This window comes from Chroicocephalus ridibundus, chromosome 12 (assembly GCF_963924245.1).
Source record: "Chroicocephalus ridibundus chromosome 12, bChrRid1.1, whole genome shotgun sequence".
NCBI classification, from domain to species: domain Eukaryota; kingdom Metazoa; phylum Chordata; class Aves; order Charadriiformes; family Laridae; genus Chroicocephalus; species Chroicocephalus ridibundus.
In genome coordinates this window covers 10,500,865-10,521,024 of record NC_086295.1, presented here as the reverse complement: position 1 = coordinate 10,521,024, position 20,160 = coordinate 10,500,865, and the positions used below count along the sequence as shown (strand labels likewise).

The window sequence follows — 20,160 nt, the reverse complement described above, 5'->3', positions numbered from 1 at the left end:
CTTACTTTCCTAAGATAGAGTTCAGCACACTAGAGATTTATCAAAAAAATTATATCACACACAAAGTAAGTAAAAGGGTACAGTTCACAAGCTTAATATGACGCTGTCGACAACTGCCAGAGGAGGAAAACCAGAACCTGACCACAGGCTTCTAAAGAATAAAATTGTGGTCTACATCATCACACCTTTTTTTTTTTTCCTTGCCGCCTACACACAATATTTTATTGCAAAAATTGGTTCAAGCCTTTTGTCAATTGAAATAATCAGTTTAGATTACTGTGATCTCCTCTTGAGCACACAGCGTATATGTATACTAAAAATTTAAGCTAGTATATATAGAAGAGCAGAGGTCACTGGATATGTCTTGAAGCATACGCTTGAACGCTAGTTTAATATTGCTATAAATTATCACTTTGATTGTCTCATTGTATCTCATGATCTAAATCATCAAGTCTTACAGCTAGCAAATCTGCCTCAAGATTAATTTTGCTAAAATAGTGTAATTACTAGATTAATTACATTAATTATCTTAAGTTTGAGTAATGTATTAAACCTTACCTTGTCTCAAAGAAAGCATGCATCTATGGGAGTAGCAAATCACAGAAGTTATATGATGCCTCTAAATTGCTTTAGTTTTGTTTCAAAATAAAAACTCAGTGTTACTTGTTTGGAACTTAAGCAGGTATAAGAGCTGAAATTTATGCTGAAAATAACATTATTTACAAAGGTACAAATGTAGAAGTTATAGAAATATAGAATAATTCTTAAAGCCCTACACTAGGGATCTTCTAGAAAACCATATTCCCAGCCAATACAAATCTAAACTAGCTTGCTCACCCTGATAAGGTACAAAAAGAATGGTATAATTGTATCAGATAAGTATATTCTGGGTTACCAAATGGTGTTCAAGTTCCTGTTTCTTGGTTTCCACTCCTATTCAGCCTTACTTGCCCCATTCTCTAATACACTCCAGGAAGAAATTAAACTGTTTCAAATCCCAGTTAATTCTCAGTCAGGATTAGCTTTGTAGCCTTAAAAAAAAAGAAAAGAGTTACAGCAATTATGGTAAACAATTATGAAATTCTTTCAATTTAACTGTTTCTTTTCGATAAAAAATCAGCCATGATTTGTGAACAACTTACTACAAGTATTTTATTTTTAATTCCTCTTTTCAGGGGAGAAAAAGAACATGCATGGCAGTTGCTTCCCAAATGAATGCCCCAAATAGCACCTGTGCTCTCTAGCAATTCTTAATTTCAAATGTAAAATACAGTATCTGAATATATTAGCCTGAAACTCAAAATAAGGGTGGAAAAGGAGTATGAACATAGCCAAGCTCAACAACTAAGCAGAACACTTAACAGAAAGCAAGTTCAGGTACACTAAATACGATGACCGTTAAATATTTAAGAATCATCAGGTAGCAAAACTACTTTACCGCTGAACTGAATTTTCGATTCTATGTGGCAGCTGGGCACAGGTGGATGCTCTCTTCCCTGGAGCCAGCCAAGGCCACACTCGACACAGCCAGACACTGCTTGCTAGGTGCAACCTAATTTTTATTTTCTCTGCCAACCCTGCTCTCTGGGATGCTATTCCACCCTTTGGCCTTCACCCTTTCCTTCACTAACATTATTTTATTAATTGGTATGCCTTTCCCCTTGAATTCCAGATAGAGCCAGCAGATAGCCAAACATCCACATTTTTAGGACTTCAAAAGCACTCCAAATCCCCTTTCCCTCAATTTTTTTTGGGGGGTGGGGGGTGAGAAATAGGGAGTTTCTCAACAGCTTTTCCACTTTTGTCTAGCCGTAGGTGAGGTAGCACGGCTCAACTCTGGATGGGGAAGATGAGGACCCATTTCCCACCACCACAGTAGGCCACAATCCTGGGACTCGTGAGGAGAGTGCACCGACCGACATGCCTCGAAGGCTTTGCGAGAACAGAGCTACCTGGCCGCCACCAGAGCCGCAGCGAGCACGACCTCCGCAGCGAACAGGCCGGACCGCACCGAACGAAAGGCGCCAGCCCCGCCAACAAGAATCTCCTCAGAACCCCGCCCGCTGACTCGCTGCTGCCACGGCCTTCTGAGCAAGCCCCACCCACCCACACACGGGATTGGCAGAGGCGCGTGTCACTCATACTAGACCCCGTCTCCCTCCGCAAGAGCCCGACTGCCTCTGAGGCACCGCCTCCTTAGAAACCGCGCTTCCAGACCACCTCGCGATTAGTTGGCAGGACTGTCAATCATAAGCGCTCTTAGGTTTGATTGGCCAGAGCTCGGAAGGGGCTAGACTTTTTGGGCTGGCGATGTTCACTGCGTGTGAGGTGGTGGTTATGGGGGTGTGGGGAGAGGTGCTGGTCTCCTTGGTGCAGTTGCCGGGGCGCTCCTACTGCCATGGTGCTCTGCAAGAAAAACAAGAGCCTGGCGGTGCTGAGCCACGAGTTCGTTATTCAGAACCACGCGGATATCGCGTCCTGCCTGGTGATGTGCCTCCTGCTGGGGCTCGTGTTAGAGGTATCGGGCGGGTTGAGGGGGCCGGTGGTTGCCGAGCCGAGCAGCACTTGGTCCTGCTGTGGGGCAGCCGTGGCTTCCCGCTCTGGAGCCTCCCCAGTACGTCCCTCCCTTTCGTGTCAGCCTTACTGCCAGGGAGCTCTGCCCCAGCCCCTCCGGCTCCCTGCGGGGTTGTGTCCCTGTTTCTGCCCTGCCCCGAGGCCGAGCTCCGTGATGCCCTGCCCGGGCGCCCCGTCTCCGTCTCTCGGCTGTGGTTCCGAGCGCGGCAAGTTTCACTTCTCTGTCTTGCCCCAGCTCACGTAGTCCCCAGTGCCACCTCCACTGAGCTCCTGCTGTCACTGTGCAACCGCCTTTCTTATCTGCTGCTGTCAGGTTGCGACTCTCCTCTCTTCTCCTCCAGTTTTCCTTCATCTCTGCATGTTTCATTCCCAGCAACCTCCCGTAAGCTCCCTTTTCCTCAGTTCCAGTCTCTGGAGTTATAAAGCTCCTAAAGCCTACTTGGTTAAAGCAGAGTCGGTTTATGTCTCTTTCTTGTATCTATTTACTTTTTTGTGTCCCCCAACTCCACCCCGTTCAAAAGTCCGCATGGTAAAGTAGTTGGGAACACTGTTGTAAAGAGGGTTTCTGTTTTGAGAACGCTCTGTTTTGAGCATGCTTGACCAGACGGTAATTAAAAACTGGTAGTCACCCTTTTTCACCACTGCTCTGTCCGTTGCTGCTGTTGGCTCAGCTCCCTAATGATGGATAAACTGAAGAAAAGTGTGGGATTAGACAGTTTTAGCCTAACTTCTGAATGCGTCTTTGCCTTTGTATTTGAAAGTTATCATAAAGTTATTTCCATGTGCAAGCTGCTTATTAGTTTCTGGTGTGACGGACTGGGCATCTTCCTTGGGCATCTTTTTCCCACTTCTAGGACAAATGTCTTGTGTGTGTGTTGCTACATGAATATTTTACGTTGGTCTTGAGTAAACAGAGTTTTAAGTTCTGGATAGACAAATGCTTTATTGAAATATTACTGTTGTTACAACTTAAATAATTTACTGAAATATTTCAACATTTCCCATCAGTTGGTTAAGATTAAAAATCAGATTATTTTAATTTAAAAGTACTGTGAAATTCTGAGGTAAGATACTTACATGTAGATGTTCTGTCTTTTTTTTAATATCTATATCTTGACTCACTTCTGAAAACTTTAAGGATACTGAACAGAAATAAAGTACAGAACATAGTTGTGACGGTCAGATAATTTCCTTCTAAATGGACAAATGCAGTGTTGAGGTATAATAAGTTGTGTCATCTATGGAGGAATATGTAATAAAAGTCAATGTATTAAATGCAGAACTCAATCTTGGGATAAAAAAAATAGCTAGGGGCTTGACAACTCAGGTGATAAAGGATTTAAGAAAGAAAGTAAATGTCTGCACCTGGGATAAAGTAAACCCAGTTTGGGATCCCAAATGGAACTTTTTATCTACCTTTATATATGGTACTTGCTCTGGTTTTTTTTTTTGCTGCTTAAAAACAAGTATGTTTTCTGGAGTTTCATCTCTGAATTCCATTTGTTTTAACTCAGGCTTTGTATACACTGTGGAAATTGTATTTCTGTAACTACAGGTATTGGAAGGGACTCTTGATGAAGGTGATTTCTTTTAGAGGAAAAAACAGTTAATATTAGTTACATCCAAGGATAATTAGCAAATTACCTCATTTCTAGTCAGCATAATTCCAAAAGTTCAAATGCAGATTAGACTCTAGTGTAGTTTGTGATATGCTTCTATTGTGCTTGTTTAAATATATACTGTTATACTTATTGTATAATTTAAACATCTGTGTCTCCTTTTTGATGCAAAAACTACTTTTTGATTGAGACACCTTTCATTTATTATGCAGAGGAACAGTGGTGCTATGTAACAGGTTAGACTTCTGTATTACACCTCTGCCTCATTCACTGTAGAAAAGCATACTGGAATTATTTGAATGAAATCTATATTTCCATTATTCACTGTCTAGGTCTTATGCCATCTCTATAATGGATAATCCAGTCTGCCAAACAAACAAAACTACTGATATTTTTCCAGTAAATTTTGTTGACGTTTGTCATGATTCTATATTGAGTGCTCCATAAGTGTTACTGAACTTGCCTCCACAGCTGTTATTGTCTGTTTTCTTTTGGTCTTGACTTCCTCTCTGTATTAAAGTGAAATTATTTTTAGGTTTTAAGTTTGAAGACCTGAAAGGCAACTCTCTCTCTCTTTTTTTTTTTTTTTAATCAGTGCTTTTCACAGCATTTTATGCTTACTGTGATTTCAGATGCATTTGTCAATGACAGGTTTCCACTGTCCATTTTCCAATGTGTAAATGAAACTTTTCACAGTTGACTACCTGTTGAATGATTTGCTTGGGCTTACATAGTACTATAGTAAATGCGGGGTTTTCCTTTCTAGGTGGCGTTCAATTGCCCATATCCATGAGACCATTCAAAAAAACAATAAGTACGTTAAAATTACAAATGAGCATTAGAATGTCATAAATTCAATTATAAGAATTTCTTTAAGGGGAACTCTTACATGTAAGGTTGTTTATCCATCTTCATTGTACTTTCCCTTATCTTAAATTTGCTGATTATTATGAGGTCTATAGATGTGTGTAGGGAGATTCACTCTGATTCTGACATACTGAAAAGTGGCAGTAAAATTTTAGTGTTAACTGTTGTTTTCTTTCTTCTTCCTTCTCCAAGACTATTTATGGTCTTTTATATGCCCAATCCTACTCCTATTCTTGACAACAGAGTGGGCTTTGTCTTCTAAAGAAACCTTTCTTTTAGTATTTATGGTTCTTTTTAAGCTTCTAGTATTATCTCAGAGAGTTTCATATGTTTTCTTTCCTCCTAGAACAATTTACATCATCTTTGTGTCTGTGGCTATCTTACCAGGGAATACCACTTAATGGGGCTCCCATACTTCCAGCAGGGTGAAACGCGTGTAGTATTACGTTGTCTGCTTCATGGACAAACAGAAAAGCTAACTTGCTGGGCTCTAGTAAAGATTCTCAACACCCTCTTCTCCCAAAGAGCATAAAAAAAAGCTTATTCTCAAGAAAGCTCCCTAATGAAGGGGTCTGCTTGAAGTTACATTGTGCTGCCTGAATGCCCTTCTACAAGGGGAGACTGTTGCTCTGGGTCCTGCACGATGGCTTATTGAGAGCAAGCATGTTTGTTTTAGTTAGGTGCTGAATGACATGGATACCTATGTAACTATCTATAATTTTCCTGTCTTTCCAGGAGCAGTTGGCAATGATTTTTTCACACTCTCATTCCATGAACATTTTAAGTTGGTATTGATGCTCTGGCTGCTTATTCTCCCCATCAGGCACACAAAAGGACTTTTGTAGCTGAGCAGTGCATCATGTTAGGAAATTTCATCTGTGTTAAGATTAATAGTGTTTTCTCCTCCCTCCTGTTTTGCTGGGTCATTTTTAACTTTTACCATTTTCCTGTCTAATTCACCACAGCACCACTTTTGATGGCACAAGTGTGGGACAGAGACAAGAAGCAACTAGCAGGAAAGAGAAAGGCAGGATTGCTCCTTTTGATGGTAGTGCTGGCTTACAAAAGGTTAAATTGTTCATAGAACAGCAGTGTCTGAAAGTCAACTTTGTGTGCCAGAAAAATTGGTACTTTCATTTTCCTTAATTAAACTTATTCTTAAAAGCACCTTTCAGTATTATGACTCCTCTACTGCTTAATTTCACAGGTGCACTCCCAGTATACTGAAGTGATTTGCCTTCTCATCCCTTTTTTTGCTACAGAGGATCTTATTTTTCATTGTTGTGCCTCTTGCTTACTTTGTAGCTGGATAAACTAATGCTTGTTTTATATACTCCTGAATGTTCTTAGTTACACTTTCAGAAATTAGAAGGTGTAACATCTGAGGAAAATAGTTTTCTTTTTTTTGGTTTATATTTCTTTGTTTTAAGTCATATCTAGGAAGGTCAGTTTAAGAGAAAGTGTAAAAGGTACAAGAATGTATTTTTTTTTTTACACCAATTTTCAGATTCTGCCTGTTGTAATTCTGATTTATGAACTAGATAACTGAGTGCTTGCAAACATAATAAATCTATTTGCTATTGGCAGCGTAGCACATAATTTCATATTGCATTTTTTTGCAGCAAAGGAACCAGGCTTTGAGTTTTGTTTTGTTTGGGTTTTTTCCCCCTTCCACTTATATCCCTGTGTTACAGCTCTTTCAGTTACATCAGCACAACTGTTTGTTTTTGAAGTTGTGCAAACCAGATAATGAAATGTTTTCAACTAAACTAAGCAAATATATTTACCTCTTATCACTTGGTTGCAGTGTCATACAGTAATCCACATTATAAATAGTTCCATTGTTACAGCTAAGGGCTATATATATTGCAGCATGAGAATGGGAAGAGGTAGGGATGGCTGAAAGTGTTTGGTATTATTTTATTTTATTATGTTTTTATTTAAAAAAAAACTAGTTTTGCCCAAAAAAGTAACACAAAAGTACACCATTGGTTACTTTGTACTGTAATTTTTTTAGGAAATGCTTGATTTATCACACAAGAAATTGATGAATCTTCTAATTCTACTGTGATGTTTTGAATATTCTATCTATTTATATGGACACTTAGCCAGATTATCACTTTTTTTTTAATATCTTGCAAAGTTAGGTAAAACTTTCCATTTGATTTAATTTAGAGAGTGTTTTAACTTTTGAAATACATGAAAGCCATTTACACTTCTAAACGCTTTAAAATGTTTAGTAGAAAGTGAGTAATTTGATACTTAACTAAAAGGACATAATTCAAGTCCTGACCCTATACAGCAAATGTTAAAGGATTTGCAACAAGGTGAGCCTCCACGTTTTTGGTAGATGAATAACAGTTCCGGGACCTCTCTGATTTGAATCATGTGTGGGAGAACATTTGTTGATGGCATAATCTTCTAGTTTTGGGTGTTTGTAGTCTAGTTTATTTGAAAAGTCTCATACTTTTTCCTTGTTTCTTTTTGAATTTTGGGACCCAGCCAAGTACACCATCATCTTTATTGCTGTGCAGTACAATGTCACCTATACCACTGGTGAGATTAAATCAAATCTTTTTCTTGCCTTTTTTTTTTTCCCTTGTAATGCAAGAGCTCAACTATTAAAAATTAATTCCACCCCTCGCCTCCCCCCCAGCTTCAACTCACTTCACTTTTATAATATCATAGAACTCTCATATTTGTCTGTCTGCTTTTGGATTTACTAATACTATATTCACTGAAACATTCTAGTATCTCCTCTGTTGCTTGTGAATAATACTGCGTTATTTTTCCCATAGTTAACGCTGCTACTAACTTGCGTTTTAATGTGAAAAGTGTGCATTCTTTCCAGTTTTTGATACTTGATAACAGGAGTTATCAAGTAACAGAATATTTTGGTAATTTTCTATGTGTCTGTTGCTTATTGGTGATTTCTTATATCATTATTAATGGATTTGTGGTTTATATTTTAAAAATATCACATTATTCTCAAGTAACTGATGTTGATTCAGTCATGCTTTTAAATAGCAAAGGGACAAGGTACTGATTCTTTTTTTCCCAAAAAATATTTCCTTTTTTTAAATCCTTTGTACCTTTTGTACAGGTATACATATATCTTGTACTGTATACAATAGTGGTAAGCAGCTAGTGGAATTTCTTTATTCAATAACTTAGTTTTTCTTAATAGCATTGATAAGTTTAAATTCTTTTCAGGAATTAATCTGCGCAATGTCTTGGAAAAAATAGATACTGTGGTAGAATTATTCCAAATGGGGAGCAAAGGTCCAGAGAAATTAGCAAAATCTATGACTTTTGTTCTAATCTTGACTTCCAAACTTGAGACCTCTGCACTGCAACCGTTCCAAATAATGTAGCACTCTGACTGCGTTTCACAGAATGGTCAGGGTTGGGAGGGAACTCTGGAGATCATCTAGTCCACGCCCCCTGCCAAAGCAGGTTCACCTAAAGCAGGCTGGACAGGAACGTATCCAGGCGGGTTTTGAATATCTACAGAGAAGGACGCTCCACACCCGCGCTGGGCAGCCTGTTCCAGTGCTCTAGTACCCTCAAAGTAAAGTTCTATCCAATTAGGCATAAAAAGTAATTTTTAAAAACATAAAACTTATAACTAGTATTCTGTATCAATTTAACATAACTTTCAAGAACAATGGTCACTGCTGTCCTTTCTGATTTGCATAAAGTACTCCTTCATAAGAATGTAAAAATACACTTTTTTTTTTCCTTAGATGACAACAGCGAGCAATTTCATTTTTATGACTCTGGTCCAAAAGACATTGCCACAATCTTCTTCTACATGCTCATAGCTATTAATCTGCATGCTGTAATCCAGGAGTACATATTAAATGTAAGTTTACTGGGCTATAATTTAACTTTATAAACGTGTTATTTTTAGCCACCATTTGCTAACAGTTATTCTTCAAGGTAAGTGTAAGCCATGGTACAAGGAATGGTTTGGCATTTAGAAGTCCTGTTATGATCGATCCTTTTTTTCTTTGACAAAAATGCAAATAGACCTTGGTTTGGTGGTGGACTTGGTAGTGTTAGGTTAACAGTTGGACTGGATGATCTTAAGGGTCTTTTCCAACCTAAATTATTCTATGATATTTTTATAATGATAATTCCTCAATTTAATAGTGGTATAAACCACTGGATCTTTCTTTCAATCAATATAACTTACATTTTTCTGTATTTCAAAATATCTGTGAATGAGATTTGCTGCATTAGATTCATAAGATATATTCAGAAGATCAAAAAGGGAGCTCAGACTTCATTATGTGCTCTTTTTGCACCAACTCAGTTGCAAAGTAAAATGAATTTGTTAAAGCCATTGTGAAGACCATCTATTATTGAATGGTCTTAAACTGTCTTCTCAAATAGGTCATCTGAGCCACAGAAGCTCAAATGGTTTTTAAGTGTGCAAAGAGATTTGAAAAATTTAGTAATATGACTGTGATTATGGGAGGGGTGGGGAATTTGTATGAAGACATTATCTAAATATTTTCCATGTGAACTTTATCATAGTGGCAAGTCTTATTAAAGCTAATTGTCATACAAAGTGCTGATCAGGGTCTTAAATGGTCGTAGCTATATATTTTGATTGAGGAATGGGAGATTTGGTAAGAAAAAAAAAATAGAAAAAAAATATTCAAGAGTGAACACTAACTCCCAGATAACTTTCTTGTCTTAGAAATTACATTTATTGATCTGCTTTTTGCTTCTAGAAAATTAATAGATGTCTGCATTTGTCAAAAACAAAGCACAGCAAATTCAATGAATCGGGAAAGCTGGCATTTTTCTACTTGTTTTCATTTTATATGGGGAGCAAGTATTTTGAATGCAGTAAGTCAGTCACTCTATTTGCTGTTTTTATTTCAAAAAATAGACTTAAAGTATTAAGAATCAGTTAAGAATTAAATCAATGGCCTTTTTCTTTGGGAAGAATTCATTATGAACCTGACATCAGTTGGAAAGATTATCCCCATTCTCATATGCTCTAAGTGTTCTATTTTCAATTTGAAAAAATCTGGTACTTCTAATCACACAAATTTTAGGGAACCACTAGTAAGGTGGTGACATTGGTACTTTATAAGAATGACGACTAGATGAAAATACTTTCTTCTGTTTGAAAACTGCCAGCTGTTTTATGCAAAGGTAGTTTTTGATTAATTGGACATCTATCCAAGAGATAAACGTCTTACCTTTCTTTAACTTAACCATGGTAGCTGAGTTAAAGTGTTTGCAAGATGGAATATATAGTAGGACTCCTGATCTGTTTCACACTAAAGAAACATGTTTGTTGGAGACTGAATTTTCAAATTAGAGAGGATTTATATCTTAAAAAGAAAACAAAACAAACAAACAACAAAAAGCAACGAACCCAAAACCAACCCAAAACAAGCTGACTTATAAAATTGTGTTGTCTGTCTGGGCCCCTCCCCCTTTTTTTTTTTTTCTCTGGTGAGTGTGATAGAAGGAAGGGGGATAATACGCATTTTTCAGGAAGGGAGTTCCACTGCTCACAGGATAAACTGTTTCTGTGTGTTAGGTTTTTTAGTGTTTTTTCTCTCCTGCTGTCTCAAAAGGTGATTCAGAACTTGCCATCAAGAAGATTACAGATGCTAATTCAAAAAACTGTCACCACAGAGTTGTTCTGTATTTGCAGTTCCTGTGATTTAGGAATCATAAACTATAATGAGTCAGAATGAATTAATTTAAGATAATTAAATAAAATCTTGTATTTCATGTTGAAAGCTTGAAAACTCATCATCTTGTGTTTTCTTAATTGGAATTATTGTTTAGCTTTCAGGTAAAATTCTTCTATATTTGCCAGATAGCTTACTGGCTTCATGCACTGCCAGAGCTCTACTTTCAAAAGATCCAGAAGGTAAGGAGAGAAGTTGTCAGTACACTTAACTAAATATCTGTTCTTTCCAATTATTAATATTTTTGTTTATATTAACTATATAAATATCTACATATTCATATGTGTATATTCAGTTGTTTATACACTACTTATATACTTTACTTGCTTGCATTTCCTATCTGATTTAGTCCATGTGGTTTGTAGTTTTTGATTCAGATAGTCTTTCCAGAAATTTATACAGTAGTGTGAAAAATAAGCAAACCTAATGAATAATATGATTTTTCTTTGGATGATATGGTTAAACTGTAACAGAATTTATTATGATTTTTGTGATTTTAGGAAGATATTCCGAGCCAGCTGTGTTATATTTGCCTTTACAGTGTTCATATCTCTGGTGCCTATATATTAAAGTAAGTATTTGCATGTCCATTTTGAATAGATGGTTCTATTTTCTTCATAATTTCATTAAAATTTCTAACTTTTCTGTTTTATAGTTTGCAGCATTTGGGGCTAATTCTAATGGTACCTCACTACCTAGTGGAACTCATTTTTCATGCTTCACGTCTTTTCTACTTCAGTGGTGAAAACAAGCGAAAAGGGTAAATCTTGCATGTATTAATAACAGTTCAGAACTTTGCTTACTTATTGCATATAACTGAATTTGCACATATTTAAAAGTACTCAGGTAGAAACATCACTTGTTTAATGTCTACTATTACCTGCTTTGAATTCACAAGCAAATCATTGTCATAACATAGAGTCAAGGGAGCAAATACACCACTGCATGATCATTGTAAGGTTTTGCTGAAGCTTGTCCTAAAGTCCTATCTCAGATATCTGTGTATTGGCTTCTGGTTCTGTAAGTTGCCTGTTTTCTTAAAAGCTTATAAATGTTTGTATGTAGGGACACTTGTTTTTAAAATCAGTTAATCAAAGAAGTAATAAAAGCAGCATTCCCTGTAAGTTCTTGCAGGTCTCTCTCGTTTTGGTAAGGTGAGAAAGGGAAGTAACTTTACAGCAGAGAAGCTAATGTCTCAAAATGTGCAGTTGTCTTCAATTATACATCTCTTGAGTAAGATTCTCAACTATTCTGAGAATTAATGGCTATAAAAGTAACGCATTTGAGAATGGAAGGAGATGAGGAACTGAGATATTTAACCATGAGGCATGCTAGGAAGGATTGGATATGTTTCAGCATTTGAATGTGAAGACTTTTGGAGGTTCTAGTTTGAATAAAGCAGCCTTGTCCCAGTTATATGTTCCTGTCTCTTATTCTTTCTTCCTTTTCTAAGTGACTGCCCAGCTGGAAGAGATTATCATGAACTCCTTGCTTTCTTTCATGCAATCCTTTATATACAGGCAGCCTCCCTTGGGGCAGTGTAATGCTGCTCCTTTTCCTGGTCTTTTCACAAGATTCATTTCTGTTGCTCCTTAAAGCTAGAATTTTAAATAGGTATGCTGAATGTTCTTTGCAAAAAATCAATGTTTACTGATGCAAATAGGGAAATTGGGAGAAAGTTAGCTTATCTTTCACTTGTATGTCATATTTCATTGTGAAGTTTTTGGGGCTATGAGCTCATCTGCTTTTCACTATATGCCATCCAAAAGCATGTAGGCTAAATATACTGATTAGGAGAACATATTTTCCAGTCTTTTGAAGACCAATGGTCACATAAGCAAGTATGTCTGTCTTTGGCTGGAAATCAGTTATCCCATATAGAATATTACCAGAGTTTGAATAACTGGAAATGGAAATTGGTTTTCATAACTGATGAATTGCAGAAGTATTTGGGGCATTTTGTTTTTATTATGTGTAGACATTATAATGCAAACTGTAGAAAAAAACATAATGTTAAATACTAGGTATTTTCCTAGCTCAGAATTTATTGTTCCTTCTTACAGTTCTGCATCCAGACGCTGTAGCTTTTCTCAAAAATCTTTTTTGGTGGAGGCTGTGAAGATAGTTGCTTTTTAAACAGTCTTGCTTATACTGTGATAGATTTGAAGTACGTTGAAATCAGTTGAACAAGCTGATTTTTTTTTTTTTTTCCAAAGGGAATTTTGGAAAGATACTTTTTTCACATTGGTAATGTCTTTTTTTAATCCATTCATCAGTCATACAACATGAAGTCTTTTTCCTATAGAAATATTTATGTAATGGCAGTAATAATACCAATTTTCCAAATTAATTATTGTCAGTTTAATAAAACTGCTTTTCAGAGAAGTTTTTTCCACATCCTATAGTAAAAACTTCCAGATGCCGAAAATCTGTGGGATGGCATTTTCTTTGTTAGCTATGAAGTGAAATAAATGTCATTTGTTACTTATTAGCTATCAGATTACCTTCTCTTCTTGTGCTATAAACATCTGGCTGTTAAAAAATACATGTATGGTCTTGATCTTCCAACTGTTTAATGCATGTATTATTATACCTTTAGCATCAGCTTTCTGACTTTATAGCATCACCATTACTTATAAATGGCTTACAGCATGAATGCCAACTTGAGATGCATCACTTTAATTCATTGTGCTTTCAAGTCAAAAGATTGTGTAATGAGGCAGACTGAATGTTTGCAGATGACTAAGTTTTTCTGTAATTATTGGTCTCTTCTGTGGACATTTCCCTATCATTACTGAGAGAATTTTAGTGAAAAGTTCTTTGTATGTTTGACATTATTGAAAATAAATGGACTAAAAGGAGAAAGCATAATAATTTCATTATTTTGTTTTCAGATTTACCATTTGGGCTTTACTTTTTGTAATGGTGCATCTTTTGACCCTAACTTTATCTGTACTCACATTTGGATTTGGGCTGGCAAGAATAGAGAACCCGCATTTTCCCATAACAGACGGAAACTTCGATGTATTTCCTATGAGGTATAACAAGGCTAGTAGACATTCATGCTTGCATAATGTGGCATTTCAAAATACCTTTTAAGAAAACAATCCGGGATGATAATGTGTTTCTAAGAATATCCCTGGGTGATGTTTTCCTCGTGAGTATTTAAGGGAAGGGAAATTTTGTTCTCTTTTTCTATCTTCTTTTCACAAAAGTAGTAGAAATGAATTTATGTGAGATAGAAAAAAAGAAAGAAAAAAGAAACTTTTTTTTTTAATTAATTGTTGATAACTGCCGAAAAAGCCTGGGATAATCATCTCTCTAAATTTTTTTTTTCTTATGTCTATACTAGACATAATATCATTTGGTGATATTAATACCCAGAATTTTTAAACTAATTATTTACTTGGTGCCTTCCTAAAATATTTTTGTATATCTTTCATTCTTGCTTGTTAATTTTAATATTTTATTACTCTTCCAGCATAAGCTTATCACTTTAATGTTCATCCTTATAACTTAATGCCTGTAATCAAGTGTGTGGTAGGGACTTTGAATCTACATGATTTCTCATCCATAGATGGCAGAAGGGGCCTCAATGACATAATTTCCTATCAGCCATTGAAAGCTATGGTTATAACTCATGGATAAACATAATTGTTTCGAGCAATATACTTACATACAATTTCCATTTACTTCTTGTATGACATACCTTGTCTCGGGTAAAGCCTTCTAATACCTCTGGTTTCCCATGGTATGAAAATTTCAATTATTTCAATAGTAGACTCTTACAGGAAAAAATAAAATAGGTACAGATTTGCAGTCTATTAATGGTTAACTGCAATTTTTATCTAACCGTCTGCAAAATCTCAAATCTTATTAGGATTGGCTGCTTGGGTGCTGTTTGTCTAACTCAGGCCTGGATGATGTGGAAATTTATAAATTTTCAGCTGAAGAAATGGAGAAAGCATGTTAAGAACCAGATCCCGAAGAAAAAAATAGCTACCACAAAGAAAAAACAAACAAAAAAGGAACCAAACAGAGGTCAGTGGCATAATATTTTTTTAAGTTGATTCTAGGCCAAATGTTTTTATACCAGATGTGTCATCTTAGAGCTTTTCTTCCTGTAAAAGAGCAAAAACATCTGTCTTCTGACATGCAGAAAATATAGAAAATATTCTAGCTTCTTCAAACATTGGGGCATGCTCTTCTCTAATTCCATGTTGCTAACAGGACAGCACACAGTGCTAACTGCATTGAGCGTTAGCCCTGACTCATCTTCAGGATTACTCACTGAAATCTATGTTAATCTAAATGCAAGGAATATTTAATGAACCTGGGCTTAATAATTCCATGGTTTTCTTTCTGTTTTAAATCAGTCTTTTACAATGCTGCTAAATGTTTTTTTTTTATTTAACATCAGAAAACAAAGTATGATCGTAAATCCCTACTGTATTTCATAAATTCTGCTTCTGTTATGTTTCAGACCATTCATAGAATCATAGGGTTGGAAGGGACCTCTGGTGATCATGTGGTCCAACTTGTATGTCCAACCCCCTGCCAGAGCAGGGTCACCCAGAGCAGGTGGCACAGGAACGCGTCCAGGCGGGTTTTGAATGTCTCTGGAGACGGAGACTCCACCATCTCTCTGGGCAGCCTGTGCCAGGGCTCTGCCACCCTCAAAGTAAAGAAGTTCCTTCTCATGTTTAGGTGGAACTTCCTATGCTCAAGTTTGTGCCCATTACCTCTCATCCTGTCACTGGGCACCACTGAAAAGAGCCTGACCCTATCCTCCTGACACCCACCCTTTAAGTATTTGTAAGTGTTGATAAGGTCCCTCCTCAGCCATCTTTTTTCCAGACTGAAGAGACCCAAATCTCTCAGCTTTTCTTCATAAGAGAGGTGTTCCAGACCCCTAATCATCTTTGTAGCCCTTTGCTTTACCCTCTCCAGCAGTTCCCTGTGAACCAGGGAGCCTAGAACTGGACACAGTACTCCAGATGCGGCCTCACCAAGGCAGAGTAGAGGGGGAGGATGACCTCCCTCGACCTGCTGGCCACAATCTTCTTGATGCACCCCAGGATGCCATTGGCCTTCTTGGCCATTAAAATTAAGTTTGTTTTTTCTTCTATATAAAGACACATCATGTAAAGAACATAAAACCTACTAAAAAAGAACTCCAAAGGAACATCATAGTAGCTGGCAATGGACAACTACTGGAGAAAGATGCTTAATTAAATGGCATTGTATAATTTCCAATGTTATATCAATTAAATGAGTTAAATGGGAATTATGAAGATCCAGTAGAGTGAAATTTTGTGTTCCTGTTAGCATACATATAAAACACTGTATAGAGTTATGTATGAAAGATTCAGAATCACTTCTGAGATTTGTGTAGAGGTTTGGAAAACGCAGTTTCTTGGAAATTTTACCACAGGCTGGCACTCTCTGAAGTTGATCTTTATGTACTAGTTTCTACCAAGAGGGGTTGAAGCTCTTCGCATTCAGAGATTACTAGCCAAGTCAGCATTAGCTGAAACCAATTGGAAGATTCTAGACTGTAATGGTGCTCATAACATTGTTTTTCCTTATCGTTTCAGAGCAGCCTTTCTGCTCTGAATGTAGCTGCAGATGCTTTTTTTTCTGTTTCCTTTTTCCAGTCTTGCATATCCTTCTCTTCTTTACAGATTAATAACTTCATTGCTTTTCTGTGTTGTTTTTTGAAATTAGTGCAATTCATAAGTTCCCAATATGATTACAGTTTGGAGTAGCAGAAGTGATACTGTAGTTTGACTTCACATTTGCTTCAATTGAGTAAAATGAAGAATAGCGCAGACATTACAGTTCTCTGACTGCATATGTGGAAAGATGTTGCACATTGTTTATCTTATTTCTAATTGTAAATAGAAATACTAGTAGAAATATTTTAAAGGAGATCTTGGGTCCACTGAAGCCAGTAGTTTAGATGCGGGCCGTAAGTCGTTTCTTTAGTCTACATGAAGGTAAATAGACTCCTCTTGTCCCCCCAGCTCTTAAGATGAGAATTCAGACTCGTTTGCAGTTAATGTGTGTGTACGGTAGTTAGACACAATTGGCATAGGATCCCAAAAGTATAGGGAAAGACTATATATTTGAGGTTGTTAGGTGTGGAGTATTATGTAGCTAAAATAGTCAAGTTGAGATTTAATTGGCAAAAGAAGGACTAGAAGTGAAGTTGTACCATAAATCCTTCATATACTGCTTTGTTCCATCGGTCTTGTTTTAGCTTCTCTTCATGCAGTGGCCTGATGTTCTTAAGCTAATGACAGACAAAGCTAGTAAGTGTGAAATGGCAGGCTACCTAGGATAGCACACGCCTTACTATGTAATACTAAAAATGGTGTATAATAGGAAAAAAATCCAAATAAATTGGTAAAAATGATGTAAGAAATAATGGAGAATAACTAAACAAAGATGCCAGTTAAACTAAGATGTCACAGAAGAAGAGACATTGATTAATACTTAGTTAGTAATTATTCAAAATATAAGAACGGTCAATTGTCACTCTGAAAAGAGTTTACGAACTGGGCCCACAAGTTTCTATGCTGGCATATTAATAAATAAACTGTTGAGGTAACAAAGTCTACAAACAAAATTATTCTGAACTTCTTACAGCAGAGAGTTGCAGAAAGATCTTGCAAACATGGAATAAGTAAAAAAACGGCAAATTCCTAATTTGCCATGCAATTCCTACATTTCTAAGCTACTCAAAGTAACGCATATTATGAAGGGGAGGAAAAGGAAACATTGTTTATACATACACAACAATGGACTTCAAATTAGCATCTGTCTCATGAAAGATTTTAAATGTTTATTTTCCTGCAAACATCAGGTCAATTCCTTGTTGCAATAAAAACAGAAACAAAACACCCTTGTCTAGAATTTACCATCAGTTCTATAAATCCACATGTGTGTGTCTGCATCCCAAAAGTTGTATGCCATGTCAATGACCCTGTCTGAAAAGAGTTGGACTATTGCCAGAAAGATACAGAAAAAGATGACAATAAAGGGAGAGACTAGCTACCACCTAGCTCAAAAAATGTCTGATAGAAGACACCATTGAGTTCTAAAACCTTAAGTCATTTTGAGCAGGTAAATAGCAAATTACTGTTTGCTATTTCTCATAGCATAAGAATAGACAATTTTAATGTAGTAGCACATTTAAAACTAATACAAGAAGGATATAAAATACAGAGAATTTTTAGAAGTAATTTCTGCAAAAGTATGAATTGACATTGAATTCCTGGGGTTTAGTCTGTCAGTGGCTGATAAAACAACGGTCTAAGTGCAAGTTAGACCTCGAGAAGTCACTAAGGTTCCCCTGGATCCTGAAAGGAATTGTGTTGGTAGGACCACTCTGTTCTTGCCCTGGTTTTAATACTACTCATGAAGTATCTGTCGCTCCTGGAGACAGGAGACTAACACTTGTCTGATTCCTGTTCATATCAACTTTGTACAGTCAAAGTTCCTAAAACATTTTATGTACCTAACTCCAAGTTAACTTCAACTGAAGCAAATACTTAAGCTTTTTTGATACTTATGAAAAAAATTTTCCTTGTTTAGGTCCTATATTTTTTCATGTGAAGCAAAATTGTGTTTGTTTACTGTGCTTTAATTTAAAATTACAGCGAACTTTGTCAATAGAGCAGCAAAATTAAAAGTTGGAGAATCGCTAAGAATGAGAATACAAGCTAGTATCAGAAGACGTTTGACAGAAGACTGTGACTTAAAAAATTGACACTGCAGAGCTATTATTTGGATGTCTCATTATTTCGATGGACACTATCAGGTTATATTTTTAAAATATGTTTGTTAATAGCCCTACATTTATGACAAGATTGTCCTTGATCTACCTTAACGCAGTAGTCATCTCTAAATTTCACTTAGCTTTAACAATGAAAACGGATGAATTGGTTTGAACTTCTGGTTCTGTGATCAGAAGTTATTGCAGTTGTGTAATATTTGCATTACAGACACTTCAGAAGGCTGTCTAAATTCAAGTTATCTGTCTATTCATTTGTTTTTACAAAATTAAAATTCTGTACCAAAAAGATCTTTACCATGCCTCTTCCTTCACCAAGAATTTTTTCTTTATTCATCTTATATGGAGTAAGAGGTATGTCTGAAGTAGCCTGGTAAAAAAGCAAAAATGTTCTATACGTAATTTCTTTTTCAAAAAGTTACAGATTTAAAGTGGGAAAATTCTGACAGGACATCACTAATCTTCTTTCAGTATAAAGGTGAGACTAATGTTTAGTAAAGATGCAAATTGCGTGCCTTGGGGAAAAATGCTAGACTGCCAGTTGGATTTTGTGGTGGACTGTACTATCTTGTTTGGGGCAGGGGTGGGGGGGAAGAAAAGTAGCCAATTAATCTGTCTTTTGAAATAAAAGACAAAGCTTCAAAATATTTCTAAAGAGACAGTATTTCATGCTTGCAATCACATGTGTCAGATTTATTTAGGAGTGGAAGAAAGGACAGCTAGAATGGGGGGCGTATAAGGAAGCTGTCCAAACAGCAAGAGACCTGGTGAGAAAAGCTAAAGCTCGGTTAGAATTAAATCTAGCCAAGGAGATCAAGGGAAACAGCAAAAATTTCTATAGGTACATTAATGGTAACCCTTTCTGAGGGCCCCCTCAGAAAGGAAACGGGGCAGCTGGTGACAAGTGATATGGAGAAGGCCGAGGTTCTCAATGACTTCTTTTCCTCAGTCTTCACTGGCAAGGGCTCCAGCCACACTCCCAGAGTCACAGAAGACAATGGCAGGTGTTGGACAGAACTGCCCATTGTAAGTGAAGATCAGGTTCATGACCATCTGATGAACCTGAAAGTGAACAAGGCCATGGGACCTGATGGGATACACCCATGGGTACTGAAGGAACTGGCGGATGAGGTTGCTAAACTGTTCTCTATTATATTCCAAAAGTCATGGCAGTCTAGTGAAGTCCCCACTGACCGGAAAAGGGGAAACATAATCCCCATCTTCAAAAAGGGAAAGAAGGAGGAACCAGGGAACTATAGGCCAGTCAGTCTCACCTCCATGCCTGGTAAGATTGTGGAGCAGATCTTCCTGGAGGCACTGCTGAGGCAGAAGAATAACAAAGAGGTGATTGGGTACAATCGACACGGCTTCACCAAGGGCAAATCGTGCCTGACAAACCTGGTGGCCTTCTCTGAGAAGGTCACAACATCAATAGACAAGGGGAGAGCAACTGACATCATTTACCTGAACCTGAGCAAAGCTGTTGACACTGTCCCACATGACATCCTGGTCTCCAAGCTGATAAAATATGGGTTTGATGGACTGACAATTCAGTGGATAAAGAACTGGCTTGACGGCC

General features: G+C 36.9%; 2 protein-coding genes across 2 annotated transcripts; both read left to right on the top strand.

The window, feature by feature from the left end:
• The first annotated feature begins 2,310 nt into the window (after positions 1 to 2,310).
• On the top strand, positions 2,311 to 13,817 carry LOC134522569 (uncharacterized). Its single transcript, XM_063350336.1, has 8 exons — positions 2,311 to 2,518; positions 4,960 to 5,007; positions 7,563 to 7,616; positions 8,807 to 8,925; positions 10,881 to 10,965; positions 11,284 to 11,354; positions 11,439 to 11,543; positions 13,678 to 13,817. The coding sequence occupies exons 1-7, from the start codon at positions 2,311 to 2,313 to the stop codon at positions 11,526 to 11,528; spliced, it is 675 nt and encodes a 224-aa protein (XP_063206406.1). The 3' UTR covers positions 11,529 to 11,543; positions 13,678 to 13,817.
• On the top strand, positions 13,695 to 19,127 carry LOC134522353 (translocating chain-associated membrane protein 1-like). The gene is made up of 3 exons (XM_063349963.1): positions 13,695 to 13,821; positions 14,664 to 14,824; positions 18,448 to 19,127. Exons 1-3 carry the CDS (start codon positions 13,706 to 13,708, stop codon positions 18,555 to 18,557), a joined length of 387 nt encoding a protein of 128 aa, XP_063206033.1. The 5' UTR covers positions 13,695 to 13,705; the 3' UTR covers positions 18,558 to 19,127.
• Positions 19,128 to 20,160: the final 1,033 nt, after the last annotated feature.